At 57.6% G+C, this 18,799-nt stretch overlaps 1 protein-coding gene across 2 annotated transcripts in view; it reads left to right on the plus strand.

The window, feature by feature from the left end:
- The window catches only part of AXIN1 (axin 1), a 56,128-nt gene that overhangs the window by 35,607 nt on the left and 1,722 nt on the right, over positions 1-18,799 (plus strand). Inside the window, exons 3-8 of one of the 2 annotated variants that reach the window (XM_032425757.1) lie at positions 3,220-3,316; positions 7,118-7,255; positions 11,643-12,172; positions 12,911-13,081; positions 15,347-15,592; positions 17,469-17,576. In XM_032425757.1, coding sequence (XP_032281648.1) covers positions 3,220-3,316; positions 7,118-7,255; positions 11,643-12,172; positions 12,911-13,081; positions 15,347-15,592; positions 17,469-17,576 — 1,290 coding nt within the window. The remainder of the gene's footprint in view (positions 1-3,219; positions 3,317-7,117; positions 7,256-11,642; positions 12,173-12,910; positions 13,082-15,346; positions 15,593-17,468; positions 17,577-18,799) is intronic. The other variant, XM_032425758.1, reaches the window with a different exon arrangement.

Raw genomic sequence — 18,799 nt, forward strand, 5'->3', positions numbered from 1 at the left:
GTGGTTATATCAGAGCGTGGCCCGACCAGCCTGCCAAGGGCATTTGGGGTCGTGGCTGTCCATGAACGTCAGATTTACCCCACTTTCAGTCACCTGACTGCCACTGATGGGAGGTCCCTGGCCAAGACGGGGGCCGGGGGCCAAGGGGCCAAAGCCCGGGTGCTGCCCGCCACTGTCAGGGCCAGAGAAGCCTTTGGCGGGGACAGTGAGCAGGTGTGAGACCGCAGCGGGTGGCGGCAGTAGCTCTCAGCTGGCTGCCCGGCGTCTCTTCCCCAGCCAGCAGCTTGTTTCTTCCTGAACCTGTCTTTCTGCAGGGAACAGCTCTTAAAACTGTGCTCCCACTTCCTGTAGCATTTTCAGAGTGTGTGCTCTTCTGTGCTTGTGTCCACGTGTTCCTCTGACCCTGCCTCGTGCTGTGCGACCCGGCCACCATGGGCCGTTCCTGGGCCACAGCAGCCAGCCCCAAGTCGCTGCACGTCTGGGGCACCTCGTCTTCTCCTCTGTGGGGCCACATGGTGGTGACATCGCGAGACACGTCTGTCCCCATCGTTTCCTTCTCCTTTGTGTCAAACCTTTAAGATAAAATGTTGACGTGTGTGTAGCAGCTTCTTCCTTGAAATGACCGTGGTTTCAGCAGTACCTGCCACGACCCCCATGAGCAGTCGATGGCTTCGGATTGGGCATTTGTAGCATTTGGTTTTCTCTCTGCCCTGAAACTGGCTACTACAATGAAAATTTGCCAGCACATTTTTTCTTGAAAAGTCTTAATTCTTTCTAAGAAAATTCTTTCTAAGAAAAGGACATATATTCGCTAAAGGAAAGAACTTAAGTTTTTTTTTTAAGATTTTATTTATTTATTTGACAAAGACACAGCAAGAGAGGGAACACAAGCAGGGGGAGTGGGAGAGGGAGAAGCAGGCTTCCCGCGGAGCAGGGAGCCCGATGCGGGGCTTGATCCCAGGACCCTGGGATCATGATCTGAGCCAAAGGCAGACGCTTAATGACTGAGCCGCCCAGGCACCCCCATGTCTGTTGTTCTGAACCCACTTTTTGACCTGTTTTTTTGAAATTAAAGATCTCTGATACCAGTTGTCTAAAGGAATCCTAAGGTTTACTTGTTTCCAGGAAGATTCAGAATTGTTAGGGATTATTCCAGCATAGGATCTGACATAGAGGAAGAATTTAATTCCATGTAGACCACCCAGACGAGGTTGTCAAGGGCACCAGGCTGATGAATTGCTTACCTTATTCTGAAAACAGGGTGTAAATATTAGTTATAATTGAAATATCAGATGAAAGAGTTTGGCATCCACTGAAGACTGTTGTGTAGCCCTTAAATGAAAGTGTTAATTACAAAGTCTCGGAAGTACTTTAGATTAGTGCTTCTATTGCAAATGAATAGAGTGGTATGTAGACCACTGTTATAACTATGTAAAAATTACTCACGTGGAAGAGTCTTGAAGAAAACACTAGAAATTAGTTTTAGTTGTGTGTGTGTGTGTGTGTGTGTACATGTGTGTATTGGGAAGGTATGTTTGTAGCGTCTGTGTCTCTGTCAAATAAAATCTTAGAAAAAAAAAGATGCTTCACTGACTACGCCGCCGAGGTGCGCCTATTTATTTTTATTTTTTTTTTTAAAGATTTTATTTATTTATTTGGCAGAGAGAGACACAGCGAGAGAGGGAACACAAGCAGGGGGAGCAGCGGAGGGAGAGGGAGAAGCAGGCTTCCCATGGAGCAGGGAGCCCGATGGAGGGCTCGATCCCAGGATGCTGGGATCATGATCTGAGCTAAAAGCAGACGCTTAATGACTGAGCCACCCAGGCACCCCAAGAACTTAAGTTTTTAAAATAATTCTTTCCTGATACTCTTTTCATCTTGGTTTACACTAAGACCCAGAAATGTAGGAACGGTCGATTTGGAACGTAAAATACCTGAATTTGTATCAGAGGCAAAAAGTAGGATTGTGTGTTTCGGCTAAATTATTTCTGCTGGGCGCGGCTGCCCTCAGCATGCCAACTGCACAGTAACAGCAGTGGCGTCGCGTACTGGACTTTGGACACGGGTGTCCAAGGACAGCGTCTGATCCACAGAGCCATGCGGAATTTTTAAGTGCTGGTCAGAGCATATGAGAAACAAAAGATCTGGTGGCTTAGCACACCTGAACAAAACCGTAGGGGCATGTAAAGTTCAGATGCATTTGACTCCCTGTTCCTTGACACCTGCCCCCGTAAGTGCCCCTGCCGAATGCTGAGCCAATCACCCTGCACACCCAGCTGGTGCCCTGACAGCCAGGGATACCGAGGCAGTGACAGGAGAGACAGACTGTCCCAGCCTCTTTCTCCCTTGCTCTGAACCAGAGCACACCCTTTCCACCTAGACAGGGGCTCTGAGGCATGAGATTTAAGAGAATTGACATCCCTGCCTGCCGACAAAGCCGCTGAGCTGGTGGGTGTGGGGCTGCCTGGGACATGGGTTAGGACGTGCTGGGCTCCATGTGCTGGCACCATGGGCAGCTGCCTGGCACTTCCTAAAGTGAGGTCAGCATTGTGGCTGCATGTTTGGATCCTGCTGTCAAGTAAAAGCTCTGCTCTGATAGTGCCCCCCACCCCCCGGTGCCGTGCTGGGGAAGGAGGCCAGGGGGCACAGGTCTTACTGCACCCACTGCAGGCCAGGGAGGCCGAGGTCGTCCAACAGCCAGACGATCTAGAGACTCATCCCTTCCAGCTGTCAGAGTGGGCCGCCCACCTCAAAGCCCTTCAGCGAGGAGGAGACAGGGACGCAGAGGCACTCTGCTCTGGCGAGCATCGTCATGTCCTTTGGGGTCCTGTTAGCCACTGTGCTTCCCAGAGCAGCTTGCTTTATTGATTTATTCTAAAGATTTTATCCATTCATTTGACAGAGAGAGACACAGCGAGAGAGGGAACACAAGCAAGGGGAGTGGGAGAGGGAGAAGCAGGCTTCCCGCTGTGCAGGGAGCCCGATGCGGGCCTCGATCCCAGGACCCTGAGATCATGACCTGAGCCGAAGGCAGACGCTTAACGACTGAGCCCCCCAGGCACCCCTAAATAAATAAATCTTAAAAAAAAAAATGGAAAAATCATTCTTAGCTATGAAGGCAGCGGGCCATGCTGCTCTACTCCAGGTAGAACCAGCACAGTAAAGTTTCGTTGAGCTGTTCTGTTTGCCCTCACACTAGGCTCTCCTTCTTCTGGACAGGGATGGAATCCCACCGTACAGGATCCGCAAGCAGCACCGCCGGGAGATGCAGGAGAGCGTCCAGGTCAACGGGCGGGTGCCTCTACCTCACATTCCTGTAAGTTCGGCTGCATAGCCGTCCCCTTCCTGTCAGGGAGGTCGGGGCTCCCCAGTCCTCTTGGACCATACCCAACCCTTCTCCTTACTCCGCCTGGCCGCCGTGGCACTGGGCAGTGGGAAAGGTGCTTGCCTGGCTTCTTGTGAGCTCAGCTCACGTCCAGGTTCAGCACGTGGTCCCACACGGTCACACCCCACAGGCTGGAGGGGGCAGCACGGGCGGCTTGTGGGTGCAGCCGGCACAGTCCCCCCACAGGACCAGGGAGGGCCTGACACAGCACCTGCCGGGAAGTCTTCACCCATCCTGTCAAGTGAAGTGCTTCTCCTTGAGGTGGGAGAGCAGCTCTTGGCCCATCGGTGGCTTCATGCCCGGGCCCGGCCCCCGCACGGGCCTCCTGACTGGCTCCGTCGTCGACACGTAGCGACCCCGGCCCCAGGTTCCTGGGAGGGCTTTCTTCTGCTTCGCCTCATAGTGTGAAAACAGTGAGGGGACTGGTGGCCCCGACTATGGGCGCTGGGGGGCCGCACGGAGCAGGCCAGGCAGCCTGTCTCCACCTGCGCAGCTTCCGTGTGGGTGAAGGGAGGGGTAGCTTTCCTTATGCGGCCCACTGACTGAACGGGAGACGCTTCTCAGGGAGAGAAGGAAAGCTCTCAGGAGTCTCCAGCCTGTGGGTGCCTGTGAGCTCCCGTCAGCGGTTTCTGTGCGGGGTCGCTGCACACTTGTCCATGGTCAGGGCTCCTCAGTTAGAGTCTTCTAGCTTCTCCAGATACTTTAATTTCTGAATGAGAAAAGTGGTGGTTGACGGTTGAGAAGAAAGGATGTGGGTGTGCTCTTACTTCTGAGGAAAGGGTGGGCCAGCATTTTGTCACCTCCCAGCCCACCCTGGGCATGGCCCAGATTTGGCCTACATAGGCGCTGACGGTGTCTGCTCGGGGAGGAGCGGAAGACGCTGTGGGGAGTTTGTGTGCGCTGCCGGTGACCTCTTGGGGCTCCCTCTCAGGGTGCGCCCGCCAGGCTGGCTTGTGTTGTCTGGAGCCCGCCTGGGCCTGAGCCCAGGCAGGTGCCTGCCCATGCCTTTGCCTCACTGTGTGGTGCGGCCTGCGTCCCCCAGCTCTGCTCTGCGGACGCTGAAACTCAGAACTGGGTCTGGGCAGGGGAAGCAGAAGGTATCCCATGTCCCCGAAAGGAAGGGAGTGAGCGGACACAGGAGCCGCGTGGAGGCGCTCCCTCCCCCAGGCCCCGCTGGAGCGTCAGAGTCCGTGGTGGTGCAGGAGAAATCTGTGCATCTCTGCTGGCGAAAGGAACAAGTAGAGTGTGCTGAGGGACAGGACACTGACGTCATCCCAGATGGTCCCTCAGGAAGTATTTGCTCACAGCGGGAAGAAGCGACTTTCTGTGGTGGGACAGACGGATGCTGCCCCTGTGAGGACAGTGAGGAGGGCCTGGCGCCCCTAGGGGCCTCTTGCGGGGGATGTCACCAGGACACAGCCCACGTTGAGGGCCACCTGCACGAGAACTGGCTTCAGATTGTCAGACATGACAGGGTCGTGGAAGTGCAGGGACGCAGGAGTGCGGAGAAGCAGCCCAGCTGAGCACCGCGGGCCTCGGTGGGGGAGGGAGAGAAGCAGTGTGGGGCCCGCGTGGCCTTAGGGTCTGGGGTGCCTGCGTCAGAAAGCCCTCCTGTGTGGGACACCCGCCAACAGACTCCTGCTGATGGCACATCACGGAGGGAGCTGACTCACGGGGTGCGGGAATAGTGCTTTGCGTGTTCCTGCAACTTTTCTGCCCAGCCGCCATCACCCTGGACGCTTGCTTCTCTCCAGTGGACTTGCCTTCACAGCAGCCCCCCAGCTTCCTCCCCCTTCTCTGTAAAATATCGTCCTTTCCTTTGTTTGAGGGAGTAGTCTATGATTTTTGCCATACATTGCTTGTTTTCAGTTGCAGTTCTTTGTTTTTCTGAACAAAGCCATTTTTCTTGGTAAAATAACTCCCTTTTCTTTTCTTTTTTTTTTTTTTTTTTAAAGATTTTATTTATTTATTTGAGAGAGAGAGAATGAGAGACAGAGAGCATGAGAGGGAAGAGGGCAGAGGGAGAAGCAGACCCCCTGCTGAGCAGGGAGCCCCATGTGGGACTCGATCCCGGGACTCCAGGATCATGACCTGAGCCGAAGGCAGTCGCTTAACCAACTGAGCCACCCAGGCGCCCTCCCTTTTATTTTCAAGGGTAACGTTTCTTACCTAACAAACCAGCAAACAGCGGTCCTCATCTTCACAGAGGTTCTGGAGGGCCGTGATTGCGGGTGATGCCGGCCTGCTCCAGGGTCCTGCACACGTTCCTTTTGTCATTGGCGGAGGCGGGCCCAGAAGTGCGTGCCAGACCCGCACGGCCCACGGCTGCCCCTCGTGCCTTCACTGCGCTGCGTGACTTGCAGGGGCTCCCGGGCCAGGCTGAGGGGCTGTGTGTCAGGGCCACAAGGGCACCAGCCGGCACTGACCATCCAGGGGCGAGATGTCTGCTCCTTATGGCTGAGGGAGGGGCCGTTTTCACGCCCCAGGAGGTCCCGGTTCTAATGACTGAGACTTCTTCCTTTGTGACTGTTTTGTTCCTCCCCAGCTGGAAGGTTGTTGGTTTGTACATATCTGGTCTTTGTAACTTCCGGCAGGTTGCTACTTTCAGAAGCGTAATTGTGCAGCCTAGAGGCTCTTTTCCAGAACACACGGGCTTGGGGGTGTGCATCTGCCGCAGGGCCGAGCCTCCCACGTGTCCTCTCGCCGGTGTCACTCCACGTGCGTGTGGTTCGGTCTTGTCAGGACTTTTCTCTCTGCCCGTGGCCTGCGTGTCACGTCATGTGGTCAGGATTGCAAAGCTCTTGCCATCTGGACGTCTGGCCTTCAGCCCTCAGTCCCATGTGGGTCCCGCTGGCATTCTCTGCTCGGCGCGGTACCCAAAGAAGCCAGCACTCCCCGGCCGACCCCACTGGCCTCTAGGCCTCTCTTGTCTGTCTGAATGTCCTGTCTAGGAAGATTCCTTCAGAGCCTCAGCCACTTGGCCGTCCCCACTGCCCAGGCTCTTCTGGGAACACTGGACACCCCCAGCTGCCCCTTCCTGTCCGGCGTTAGGCACCACTGGACGGTCAAGAAAGTGCCTGTGTGTGTCCGTGTGTGTGGGAGGGAATGACAGTAACTGGCAGGTAGCAGCAGTTAGGGAATCTGGCCGAAGGGTGCACAGCAGTTCTCTGTGCTGTGCAGGACGGTCGCGGGCCGTCTCTCCCCTGGGGCTCCTGGACTTGGCCTCTCCCTCCTGCATGGTCCTTGCAGCTCTCCCTTCCCTCTGATCAGGCCTCACTGGGGATTGGCCTGGCCAGTCGTGTTAGAGGCCCTTCTCTGGGCTAGGCTAGGGGGGCGCCGAGGTGAAGGGCACACCTGGGCTTAGGACACCGGAACCTCCTACTAGCTGGGGCCCTGCCAACCGCTGCCCTGATGACCTAACCAGACCCAACCCGGCTCCTGTCTGCTCCAGACCTCCAGTTCTCTGCTCACGAGGCTGGGGAAGCGTTGCTAGAGCTCTCTTCGTCCTCCTCGGTCAGGGCTGGGTGAAGGACAGCTTCAGTCCAAGGAAAGGGGGCAGCGAGGAGGTGGACACCAAGCGAAAGGGAGAAAACACGAACACTTGCTTGAAGAGAAAGTGCAGATTTCATAGGCTATTTCTTGTCACCCAGAAAGAGCTCAGCTGCCATCTTGGCATGGGGGTGGCCATTGAAAGCTGCACGTGGCTGGCTAATCAGCGGTGTCTCCTTGTAGCGCACTTACCGAATGCCAAAGGAAATCCGTGTGGAGCCCCAGAAGTTCGCCGCGGAGCTCATCCACCGCCTGGAGGCCATCCAGCGGACACGGGAGGCCGAGGAGAAGCTGGAGGAGCGGCTGAAACGCGTCCGGATGGTGAGTGGGCGCCCCCTGGGGAAGGCCACACCACATCTCCGTTCCTGAATTATCTTCGTGCGGTTGGGTTGAGACAGCTTCAGGCCCCAAGGAGCCCCCTCCCGGCTCTCCCAGCGTGCTGGCTCCTGACACACCCTGACCCTGTCCTGGGGTCTGGCTGCTCTCCTGGGACTCCTGCCCCTCTGAAGCCCCCACCGTGCATGCCCAGCCTTCATGTCTCCTGGGGGGCAGGTGCCCATGGTGGGGGGGTCGCCGAGCCAAGGCCTGGAGCAACCCATAGGCGCTCAGCAGCAGCTCCTTGGCCCTGTGCGGGGCTGGGGTTCCTCGACCACCTTCTTATGGGAAGATGGTTCAGAGGCGGGCTCTCAGGTCCTGGCCCCTTCCCACTCCCTTCCCCTCACTGTTGCGGGCTCTAAGGGCTGGTCCTCCCGTCTGCCTTGCTGGCCACATCTCCGTGTTCCCTAGGCCCCCTCAGGGTGTGGAACTGAGAATTTCCCTGAGTGCTGATAGATGGAGGCCCGTCGTGGACATGGCCCGGTTCCGTGCCACGTGCATGTGCAGAGCGGAGCATGTACTTGGCAGGAAGGGCTGGTAGCTCCCACTTGTCATCTCAGAACGCAGAAAGGCTTTAGTTTCGGACATAGACTTCTGGGTATCTTGTTTTCTGACCTGTGGCCTTCCTTGATAGAGTGCTGGATACTAGGGAAATTTAGTATGATTGGTAATTTATTTGCTTTAAACCTTTTCTGCCTATAACTGCCAAAGAGACACTTTGCTTTTGTTGTCCCTGTGTGTCATCCTGCAAGATTCACTTCCACACACGTTCAAGGGCTTCTGTGCTGAGACATTGATGACAAGCAAGCCCCTCGAGTGAGGCCCTCCCCGGCTCCCCACACCTTACGAGGTTGTTTCTCCTCGAGGCCATTGCAGCCTGTCCTCCTGGAGCCGCAGGCCTCTGAGTCCCTGGAGTCAGGCCTCTGCTTTTCTCTTAGCACGTGGAATTCCCTGCGGACATTAAAAGTGGGGGCGCCCGACCTGCTCAGGTAGAGCATGCGACTCGATCTCAGGGTCATGAGTTCGAGCCCCATGTTGAGGGTGGAGTTTAAGAGAAAGAAAAAAGAAAAAATGGTCACCACCACTTGGGTGTCTTCCGTTCTTTTCTCAATATTTTATGCCCAGCACCTTAAACTCAAAAATGTGATGGTGCTTAAAGGAGGTATTTCTCTACCTGACATTTGTATTTACAATACACCCCTGAGCCCTCTGCAGACCCTTGTCAGACCCCCTCAGCAGGGGCCTGCCGTCTTCCACTTCGCATGCTCCCAGCTGGGTCGTGTGCATCTGACGTCTGGAGACGCTGCTGTGAGGGTGGTCCTGGGCCACGGCCCACGGCCATGCTCGGTGGGTTCCACGGCTGTGCCCTGCAGCTGCCCTCCGGGTTTCTGGACCTCCCTCATGTGACACCCAACTTTGAAACAAGGGGCCTGCCCCCTCCACACACGTTTCAGATTTCACATAGCTTCTCAGAACCTGGGGTTGGTGGTGGGTACCAGGAAGGCGGGTGTGGTCGCTGAGGCAATCGGGCTGAGGGCGGTGCTCTCCGGGAGGGAGTCTCCATGCACACATTTTCAAGCACTGTGCAGGGACACGTACGTGAGCGTGGCCGGCGTCTTGTGCTTCCTCCCTCATAGAGACCAGGGCCCCACAGCGCAGGTGCTGGCCCGAGGGTCTGCGTGTGCTGACATGCTGGGTTCCAGCGAGGCCACCTCTTCCTCGGGGTCCCCCCGGAGGCCTTAGTGAGTGACGGGGGCTGTCAGGAGCAGAGTGGAGGGAAGCACGGCATGTTGTAGCGGGCGACAAAGCCGGCACGCTGAGCCCCATCTGGGTGAGGCTGCCCTCCACGAGCCTCAGTCAGCAGCTCTCAAACAGCTCATGAAACAAGAGTACATGACATTTTGTGAAATGAGCTTGGGAGGAAGAGTTCATCACCTTTTACTGTAGGATCGAGTTTTTATACTTGGACCGAGTTTTCAGTCTTGGCTCAGCGGCTCTGTGCGTGTGGTCCTGGCAGGTCAGCATTCCCGGCAGGCATTTTAGACGCAGCTTAGCTGTAGGTACTCGGTGGAGTCGTAGTCTCCTCTTCTCTGGGGCATCCCTAGCAGGTCTGGGTGGTTGTACCCAGATCCAGCAGGAGCCCTCACTCACAGAGGGGCTGCACCTGGGCACAAGGACTACACGGTGCTCCGTGACCTCACAGAACATGTTCGAACCAACAGCCCCTGTGTTTCTGTCCTGTCGATTCAGCAACTAATGGGCGGGCACGTGGCCTCAGCTCAGGTGTGCGGCCCTGTGCAGGGCCTGCGGCGGCCTCTGGCCAGGGGTGCCGGGCTCAGCCGCTACAGCCACGTTGTTCCCACAGGCGCCCCTCACGGCCCCACCGCTGGCAGTGCAGTCTCATCTCTCATCCTTTGTGTTTCAATGCAGAAACCCAGGAGAAAATCAGATTTAATTACCTGCATACAGGGAATCCACATGGACGTGAGACTCCCGATCTTGTATGATTTTGTATCCTATATAAATATGCCATAAATTAGTCTTTTTTAAGAATAACTACAGGGGAGCCTGAGTGGCTCAGTCGTTAAGCGTCTGCCTTCCGCTCAGGTCATGATCCCAGGGTCCTGGGATCGAGCCCCACATCGGGCTCCCTGCTCGGCGGGAAGCCTGCTTCTCCCTCTCCCAGTCCCCCTGCTTGTGTTCCCTCTCTCGCTGTGTCTCTCTCTTTCAAATAAATAAAATCTTAAAAGAAGAACTGCACATTTTAAAATAACTTATTTTTTGGGGGCACCTAGGTGGCTCAATCAATTCAGCATCTGCCTCTTGGTTTCAGCTCAAGTCACAATCTCAGGGTTGTGGGATCGAACCCCAGGTCAGGCTCTGCACTCAGCAGGGAGCCTGCTTCAAGATTATCTCCCTCTGCCTCTTCTAACTGCGTGTGCGTGCTCGTTCTCTCAAATAAATTAATAAATCTTTGAAAAAATAACTTATTTTTATTGTAAAATTTGGAAAATAAGAACAAAGAAGAAAGTGAAAACTATTAGCTAGACAATTCAGTTAAGCCTATAACATTTCAAAACCCTAAAATTGATTTCCTCTATACGCAGAGCCGCTGAGACAGACTGGATCTCGGCCCAGGGTGTCGCCAGCTCGCACCCCCTGGGGATGGAGAGAGCCCCCCTTGCTCACTGCTGCCTTTGGGGGTCACTTTCAGTGCCCTGGGGAGGGTATGCCAGAGGGGTCGGGATGGGGACATGGGGTGGGGTGCAGGAGCCCAGGGTCCCAGTGTGAGCCCGTGAGGGGCACGTGCACTGTCCACCCCTCCATGTGCCCGTCCCTCTGTCCTTCTCAGCGCCACCTCCGCCCTGAGCAGGGCTGACGTGTCTGCAGCTGACCACCCATGCTAGTGACATTTAGATACTTTCCCGTTAAGTGAGAAATTTCGTGGCGAAGTTTTTGAGGTTTGTTTATAGTAGACTACAGGGGTATCTACCCCGTCCTTTTTGGTTATTACCAAATTTACTCAACATTGTTCTGGTTTGCACAGTTCAGTGAAATGAGAAAATCAACATGAGATGTATCTTTTGGAATCAGACTGACCAAATGTTTATGTTTACAGATGTGGTTCTGTGGACCGTCAGACAAATGAAATTCAGCTAGTTCAGTGTGAGAATTTACTAAGAAACACAGAGCAAGATAATTAAGCAGAAAACAAGAGCTCTTCTGTACAAGGGCAATATTCCCTTTGGAAATATAATGGAAAATACGGCAATAAAATTGAGAAATAGGAGGGGCGCCTGGCCAGCTCAGCTAGAGGAGCGTACGACTCTTGGTCTCAGGGTTGTGGGTTCGAGCCCCACATTGGGGGTGGAGATGACAAAAGTCTAAAAATTTTTTTAAAAATTTTTAAAAATTGAGGAATAGGAAAATCAGTTGAAAAGGTAGAAATATCTTTATTGAGAAATGTGAAAGGAAACTCAGTGTGGAGGTTTCTCAGTGGGCAGGATGTAGGCTGACGTAGTGACCCTGGGCCTGCTGGTGCACGGTGGTCACGTGTGCGTGTGCGAGGTCGCACGAGTGCGAGTTCTCGGGTGGGCACAGCTCTGTATCCCAGAGCCCAGCGCTTGCGGCTGGGTGGGGGCGGGGGGCCCTCTCGTCGCCCTTGAGTCAAGAAAGCGGTACGTTGGGTGCCTCACCTGGCCCCGCCTCATCCTGGGCTCGGGGCTCAGGGCCCCCAGGACAGTGCTGCCAGGCTTCCGTCTTTGTGACCCCAAATGTGAGATTTTCGTGACGCAGCCAGTGCCGGATGCTGACCCGTGGTCTTGTCCTGCAGGAGGAAGAAGGCGAGGATGGTGACATGCCCTCTGGCCCCCCGGGGGCCAGTCATAAGCTGCCTTTGGCCCCTGCCTGGCACCACTTCCCGCCCCGCTATGCAGATGTGGGCTGCATGGGACTGCGGGATGCGCACGAGGAGAACCCTGAGAGCATCCTGGATGAGCACGTGCAGCGGGTCATGAGGACGCCTGGCTGTCAGTCACCAGGGCCCGGCCACCGTTCCCCCGACAGTGTGCACGTGCCCAAGATCGTGGGGGTGCTGGGGGGCATGCCCTCTGGGCACGGTAAGCACGCGCCCAAGTCAGGGACAAAGCTGGACGCGGCTGGCCCGCACCTCCACAGGCATGGCCACCACCACGGCCACCACAGTGCGGCCAGGCCCAAGGAGCAGGCGGACGCGGAGGCTGCCCGCCGGGTGCAGGGTGGCTTCGCTTGGGGCCCGGAGCTGCACGGCCACGCAGCCAAGCCCCGTGGCCACTCAGAGAGTGTGGGCGCCGCCCCCAGCGCCAGTGACAGCCTGGCCTACAGGTGAGTGTCTGGCGGCCTGAGCCTTGCTTTGGGATCAGGGCTGTGGTTCCTTTGTCTCTGAGCCTGTGTCCGTGAAGGCCACGTGTGTCTTCCCAGGGAGGAAGGTCACAGTGAGAAGCTGCATCTTCTGTGGATTCTGTCCTGGTGGCTTTCTAGGCCAGGATTCCCCTGTAAAAGTCATTCAGCCATGAGGGGCGCCTGGGTGGCTCAGCCGGTCGAGCATCGACTTGGCTTTGGCTCACGTCATATCTCAGGGTCCTGAGATCAAGGCCTGTGTCCGGGCGCTGCACTTAGTGGGGAGTCTGCCTTTCTCCTCTGTCTCTCCCTTTGCATCTGCTCTTCCCCTCACTTATGTGCTGTGCTATCTTGTGCCAGCTCTCTCTCAGATCTTTAGAAAAATAATTCAAAAAAATCAAAGTTATTCAGCCACAGTCAGCTGCAGAGTCCGGGTACCATGCACGGGTGCTGGGCTGCCCAGGGCTCCAGCCTTGAAGGGTGCTTAGGTAAAGATGCACCTGTTTCACAGGGAGGCGTCTGGGCGAGGAGTGACTGGGTCCTGGGGCTGCCACCACCAGGTGGGTGAAGGACAGGTGCTCTAGCCCTCCCCGCTGGTGCTGTCTGGACACCTTCCTCCACATCCCACCAAACAAACCCCCGGCAGCCCCCCAGCATTGTCACAGCTGCCCAGTGTCAGGCCAGGTCACGTCAGCAGGTGACCCCCAGCTCTTGTTTTTGCAGCGGGAAGGCTGGTACTGCCTCCAGGAGAAATGCTAAGAAGGCTGAGTTGGGGAAGAGTGCCGGCACTGAGGTGCCAGGCCCGTCGGAAGACACGGAGAAGAACCAGAAGATCATGCAGTGGATCATTGAGGGGGAGAAGGAGATCAGCAGGCACCGCAAGGCCGGCCACGGGTAAGAAGCGCCCAGTGTCCTGGGGCGGGGACACCGGTGTGGAGAGCTAGCCTGACGAGCCTCCGGCCTGCGCTGCCAGTGCCCTTGAAGTGGTGGCCTGGCCACCCACGGTCTCCTCACGTGGCACATACAGAGGGAGCAAGATCTCCGTGGCCGTGTGAGCTTGCTGACGCCTGCCCCGCCCCCTGTGGACCCTGGCGCTGCCTCGGTGTCCTGGGCAGGAGTGCCTGCTGGTGAGATCAATCTCGAGTCACCGTGCCTCTGTTTGAGCTCCTCCTGCTGCACCCCACCTGCCAAGGAGGGGCCCTGCTGCCACACGGCTGCTCTCACGAGATTATTTCTGGGGTGGTGACGCCTCCGCGTGACAGTGACCTAAGTTCCTGGGGAAGTTAGGCTGGTACCTGCCCATCACCCCAGACAGAGCCCCCAGGAGAAGCCGTCTGTGTTTGCAGCGGGTCGTGCCCCCGGCCGTCTGTGGCGTCCTCATCCCTCTGAGCTCCGTGTGGCCCCCGTAGGGCCAGAGGCTGCTCTGGACAGCGTGGAGCCAGGCCTGCAGATAAGCCACTGCTGCCCCACGTGGGGGACTGGGGCTGGCTCAGACACACCCCTGGCCTGTGGACACATCATATCACTCCCAGAGCCCCTGCCTGGGCCCTGGGGCTCGTGGCATCTGCTGCGTGCTGGGTGGGCTTCCCCTACTTCTCAGTCTCAGACTTGCCTGATCCTCCATCGTGGACGTGGTTGGGGAGGGTGGAGTATGTGGGGGAGCAGGGGAGGGTCCTGAGTGGTGAGACGGGGTGGCGCCGCCCGCCTCTGGGTCCCCGTGTCTGGGTCACCGAGTCTGGTCTCCACATGGCCCTGGGGACAAGCAAAGTCATAAAACCTGTCCTGGGTGAGGGGTCTCTCCAGAGCCCCTCTCTTGTTCTGGTTGGGGTGGGGTGGATTGTTGGTTTCTCTAGATTTCTTTCTTTTTGGGGTTTTCACAAGGAATGGCTCTGTCCTGGCCACTCCTCCCTCTCCGAACGGAGGGCTTCTGTGGTTGAAGAGTAAAAGGCACATCTGGAAACAGTCTCAGGTTGGAAGGTCCTTGCTGTTAGGACAGGCCGTTATTTATTAAATGACGGTGTTTCAGTATCCCCTTGAGGTTCCTTTGGCCTCTCTAGAGTTGGGGGGCATGGGGCAGGGAGAGGGAGGACCTGGTGGGGCCAGGAGGTATGGGGGACAGGGAGTGGGGGTGGGGAGATGGGGAGAGGAGGCTGGGGGTGGGAGGAGGGTGGGGGGAGATGGGTTGGAGGGGATGGTGTGGCGAGACGAGGGGTTCCAGGGAGATGGGAGGGGATGGGGTTTGGGAGGAAGTGGGGGAGGGGAGGTTGGGTACAGATGGGGGTGGGGAGGGGGTGGGGGTTGGGCCCCAGAGGGAGGTCTCCTTACATCTCTTTAGGAGGAAGAGCCCACCTCCCCCTGGGGTGTCGAGCCTTAGGCACTTCCAGGGTCATGAGGGCATTGAGCCTACCCCACTCCCCAGGGGGCCCTCTTCTTGGGGCTCTTTCTGGTGCTAAACCCCCTTTCCGAGGGCTCCAGCCATGGCTAAAAGAGGCTGATGTTTTCCCTGGAACTCACTCGGGTTGAGCAGAGACGTAACTGCACGGTCATAAAGCATTTTCTGTGTTTAGTAACAAAGGCACAGGTGGGGAAAAGTCAGAAAAAATTACACGTTCAGGGTTATGCCAATTAGTATTTTTAACAGGGAAGAGAATATACCAGCCGAGTAGGTATTTCAAAATTAATGATGTTTTGGGTTGTTTATATTTTTTTTGAGTTTTCTGTATATTTCAGGTTTCTCATAAAGCACATTTATTTTGTTATTAAAATGTTTTTTAAAAACTTAAAAAAAAAAGCCTATATAACATAGGATTTATATCAATAAAGTTATTAAAAAGTTGTTACAGAAGGGGCACCTGGGTGGCTCAGGTCATGGTCTCAGGGTCGTGAGGTCGAGCCCCGCAGTTGGCGGGGAGTCTGCTTGAGGCTCCCTCCTGCCCCTCCTCCCCCGCCTCTCTCTCTCAAATAAATATTTTTTAAAAATTACGAAAGAAGTGTGCCACAAAGGAACGTGTGTACCATGTGTACAGGGAGAAGCTGTGGACGTTCCCCGGCGGCCAGGGTCAGTGCTGCGCTTGGTCTCCCCTGCCCCGCCCGGTTCCTGGCACCCACCCGTGGCCAGGCTTTCAAATGCTGCCATGCCTTGTTCTCTTGCTCCCGAAGGTCTTCTGGCGCCAAGAAGCAGCAGGCCCACGAGAGCTCCAGGCCCTTGTCCATTGAGCGTCCTGGGGCCGTGCACCCTTGGGTCAGTGCTCAGCTCCGGAACTCCGTCCAGCCCTCTCACCTCTTCATTCAAGACCCCACCATGCCACCCAACCCGGCCCCCAACCCCCTGACCCAGCTGGAGGAGGCCCGCAGGCGTCTGGAGGAGGAAGAGAAGAGAGCCAGCAAGTTACCGTCAAAGCAGAGGTATGGGGGCGTCAGGGAGAGCAGGCCGCACTCCCTGCTAGGGCCACTCCAGCTTCCGTGGTACTGCTTTGGGGCTGAGGTTTCCCAAGGCCTAAGGCCCCCATGCTGGCCGCCCGCTGGTAGTCCTGGTTTCTTCTTTCCCCCGAGGGCCGCGTGGGGCATGGCAAGCAGCCTTGCTGTGTGACCAGGGTCTGGGAGGGCACGTGGTTGTTACACTGTCCTTCTGGGGACGGAGAGGGGGCCCTCTCTGTTCTGTGGGCGTACTCCTCCCGTGTCTTTGCGGGAGCCCGCGGTGCCTGTCGCCACATGGAGCAGCTAGAGCTTGCCGTCAGGTCACCCCGGCTGCTGTGCAGGCTGAGCTCACAGTGGGTTCCTAGGGTTCCTAGCTGCCTCTGCAGTCCCAGGAAGGGGGGCCCGTAAACTGTGCCATCTGCAGGTAGGATGGTCAGCGTTGCTCAAATACAGGCAGATGTGAAAGTCTTCTCCTGGAGGGACCCCAGCGCCAGAATCCCCCTTGCTGGGGACACCCCTCTGTGATAGCAGGTCTTCTCTCCAGGCCAGAATGTTGTTTCTGCACCTTTTCAGCTGGGCCTTGAGGTCACTTTTCCCAGAGGGATCAGGGTCTCTGAGGGGGGCCTGGAAATCTGCATTTCCCACCCAGCGCCTAGAGCATGGTCACACGGTGGCCCTGTTCTCCTCGGACGTTGCCGGCGCCCTTTGTCCAGTCTGTGGTCGCTGGTCATCCTTCCCAGGGACCTCCCTGTGTGTGGGGCTGTCCAGCTCTGGGGAGGCTGGTGTCAGTGCCTGTCTCATCGGGCAGAGCCCCAAGTCTGAGTGTGTCCCCTGGCCATTGTGGGTAACCACGTTTATGGTGCCTGTCTCACACCCTGTGATCCTGTCAGCATAGAGCGAGAGAGCCAGCCCGGCACAGGAGGCCTGGGCTGGTGCGGGGGATGCCTGGGGTCTGACGGGGCTGACGGGGGAGCAGGGGGCCATCTGGGAAAGGGCTGGGGCGTGTGGGTAGGAGGTGCTCTCTCTGCACAGACTGTCTGCAGGATCTGTGTGGGACCGCTGTCCCTGCCATGCTCTGGGGGTGCCGGGCTCGCGTCTCTTCCCACCAGCACCCAGCGGGCCCTGCACGTGCCCTGCTGGCTGGACACATCGCACAGCCACACAAGCCTTCGGGGATGCGTGTTTCGGGCTGTGAGCCTCCTGACGGTGTGTTGGCCAGTGGTTGGCGTCTGCACGTGTTGTCGGGCCAGGGCGTGTAGGCCTTTTGTAAATGGCCACAGACATGAGTGAAGGTCCAGAGACAGCAGTGGGGGTGCTGGGCCGTCCCCGCGCTCCTTGTGGGGTGACCCCCCCTCCCCAGTTGGCGGAAGACAAGTCACTGTCAGGGCTGCACAATATCACGCCTGGGGCGGGCAGCCATGTGGAGAGGTGCTGCTGGGCAGCCGGCCCCAGGACAGGCCTCCCCAGCTGCTCGGGACGGAGCGGTGTAGAGCACGGATGAGGAAGAGCTGTGCGTACGAAGGTGGCCAGAGGCAGGCCCTCTGCAGAAGGCCCTTCTCGGTGTGGATGAAGTGACAAGACCCTGGTGCCTCAGAGCGGTGGTTCCCGAGTGTGGTCCCGGGAGCTGTCATCTAGTGAGGAGTCTGGGAACTCTGGATTGACTGAAGCAGCACCAGTCTCCTGACCGGCCCGACGAGCCCTTGATATTCCAGTGCCGTGGTTTGGTGTTTTGTCTGCTCACATAGTAGGAGCCTTGTTCGGTGGTGACGGGCCCTCTTGGGGCCTTGCTCCCTGTGCCGGTCTGTGGCCCCACTGTCACCGCGGAGCCCAGCCCCTGCGGCTCACTCACGTGGTTGTTCCCTAGGTATGTACAGGAGGTCATCCAGCGGGGGCGCTCCTGCGTCAGGCCAGTGTGCACACCCGTGCTGAGCGTGGTGCCAGCCGTGTCGGACTTGGAGCTCTCCGAGACAGAGTACGTGCGCCCCCCGCGGGTCCCGGTACTGCTTACCCAGACCGCGCGCGGGCCAGGCCTGCGGTGGAGCCGCTCTTCCCAGGACAGGATTTGGGGCGCCGCGCTGGAAGAGATGGGGCTGGGCTCAAGCTTCGTGTCTCCATGGAAGGAGACGCAGGCCGTCCTCGTGTGACACGTGGCCTGCCATGGGCGGCAGGCCGGAGAGGAAGTTTGCTCTGCTTCCTCCATTCTGGCCACGCCCCCCACCTGCCTTTACTTTCCTGAGCTTCCCGGCCGGCCCTGGGGCTCACTGGTGTGTGACTGGCCATGTTTGCCCTGGCTCAGCCGCCTGAAAGCGCCTGCCCTGGTGGCATGGGCGCGTCCGGGTGCTGTGCGCACGCTGAGCCTTGCTCTGTTCTTGTGTGGAACGCAGGAATGCACTGGCGTGTCCGCTCCCCAGGCCTGCGTGGAGCAGCGTGGGTGCTGGGGCCCCCGTGTAGACAGTGCTGGCCGCCCAATCCCTGCACTTCTGCTCAGGACAGAGCAGAAAGAGGGGGTCCCCCACCTCATCCCAGACCATGCTTTGTCACGTCCAGCCGGATGCCTGAGTGACTCAGCCTCCCCACCAGCTCACTCCTTAAGGGTGGCCTCTGGAGAAGCAGGGACCCCGCCTCCCTTCTGTAGAGAACGGGCCCCCAGAGGACCCCTCCACGTGAGGTTGCAGGACTGAGGGAAGGAAAGCAGGCACCCAGGAGCCTGGCTTGAGCAATGGATGGCCACATAGCCCAAGTGGCCGCCTAGTGTGTGCCCAGGAGCACCAGGGAGAGGGAGGGTCCGCAGGGAGAGAAGAGCCCACGTGAGCTCAGATGGTCAGATGGCCTCTTGACAGGGCGCCGCATGCCTGGCTGGCAGGGGGCTGGCAGGGGCCAAGGGCCCTGTCCGCGTCCACCTGGGCAGCTCTGGAGCGGTCATGGGGACGAGAGCTCCTGGCCGGCCGAAGGCTGCTGACTGTGGTCACAGACACGGCAGCTGCTCAGCACCCGTCAGGATGAGTGGTCCTGGGCAGGAGACGGTGCTGGCCTCGTGCCCTTCTCTGCAAGTCTGGCTGGCCACTGCCTCTGCTCTTCAGACAGGCGCTCTGCCATGGGGCAGGTCCATTTCCAGATCCGTGCATGGTGCGGTCTGTCCGGCCACTGGCCTTGAGAGGCTTCTGAAGCTTTAGGGCTCTAGGCCTTTCCTAGCAT

Source organism: Phoca vitulina, unplaced genomic scaffold (genome assembly GCF_004348235.1).
Source record: "Phoca vitulina isolate PV1807 unplaced genomic scaffold, GSC_HSeal_1.0 scaffold33, whole genome shotgun sequence".
Taxonomy (NCBI): Eukaryota; Metazoa; Chordata; class Mammalia; order Carnivora; family Phocidae; genus Phoca; species Phoca vitulina.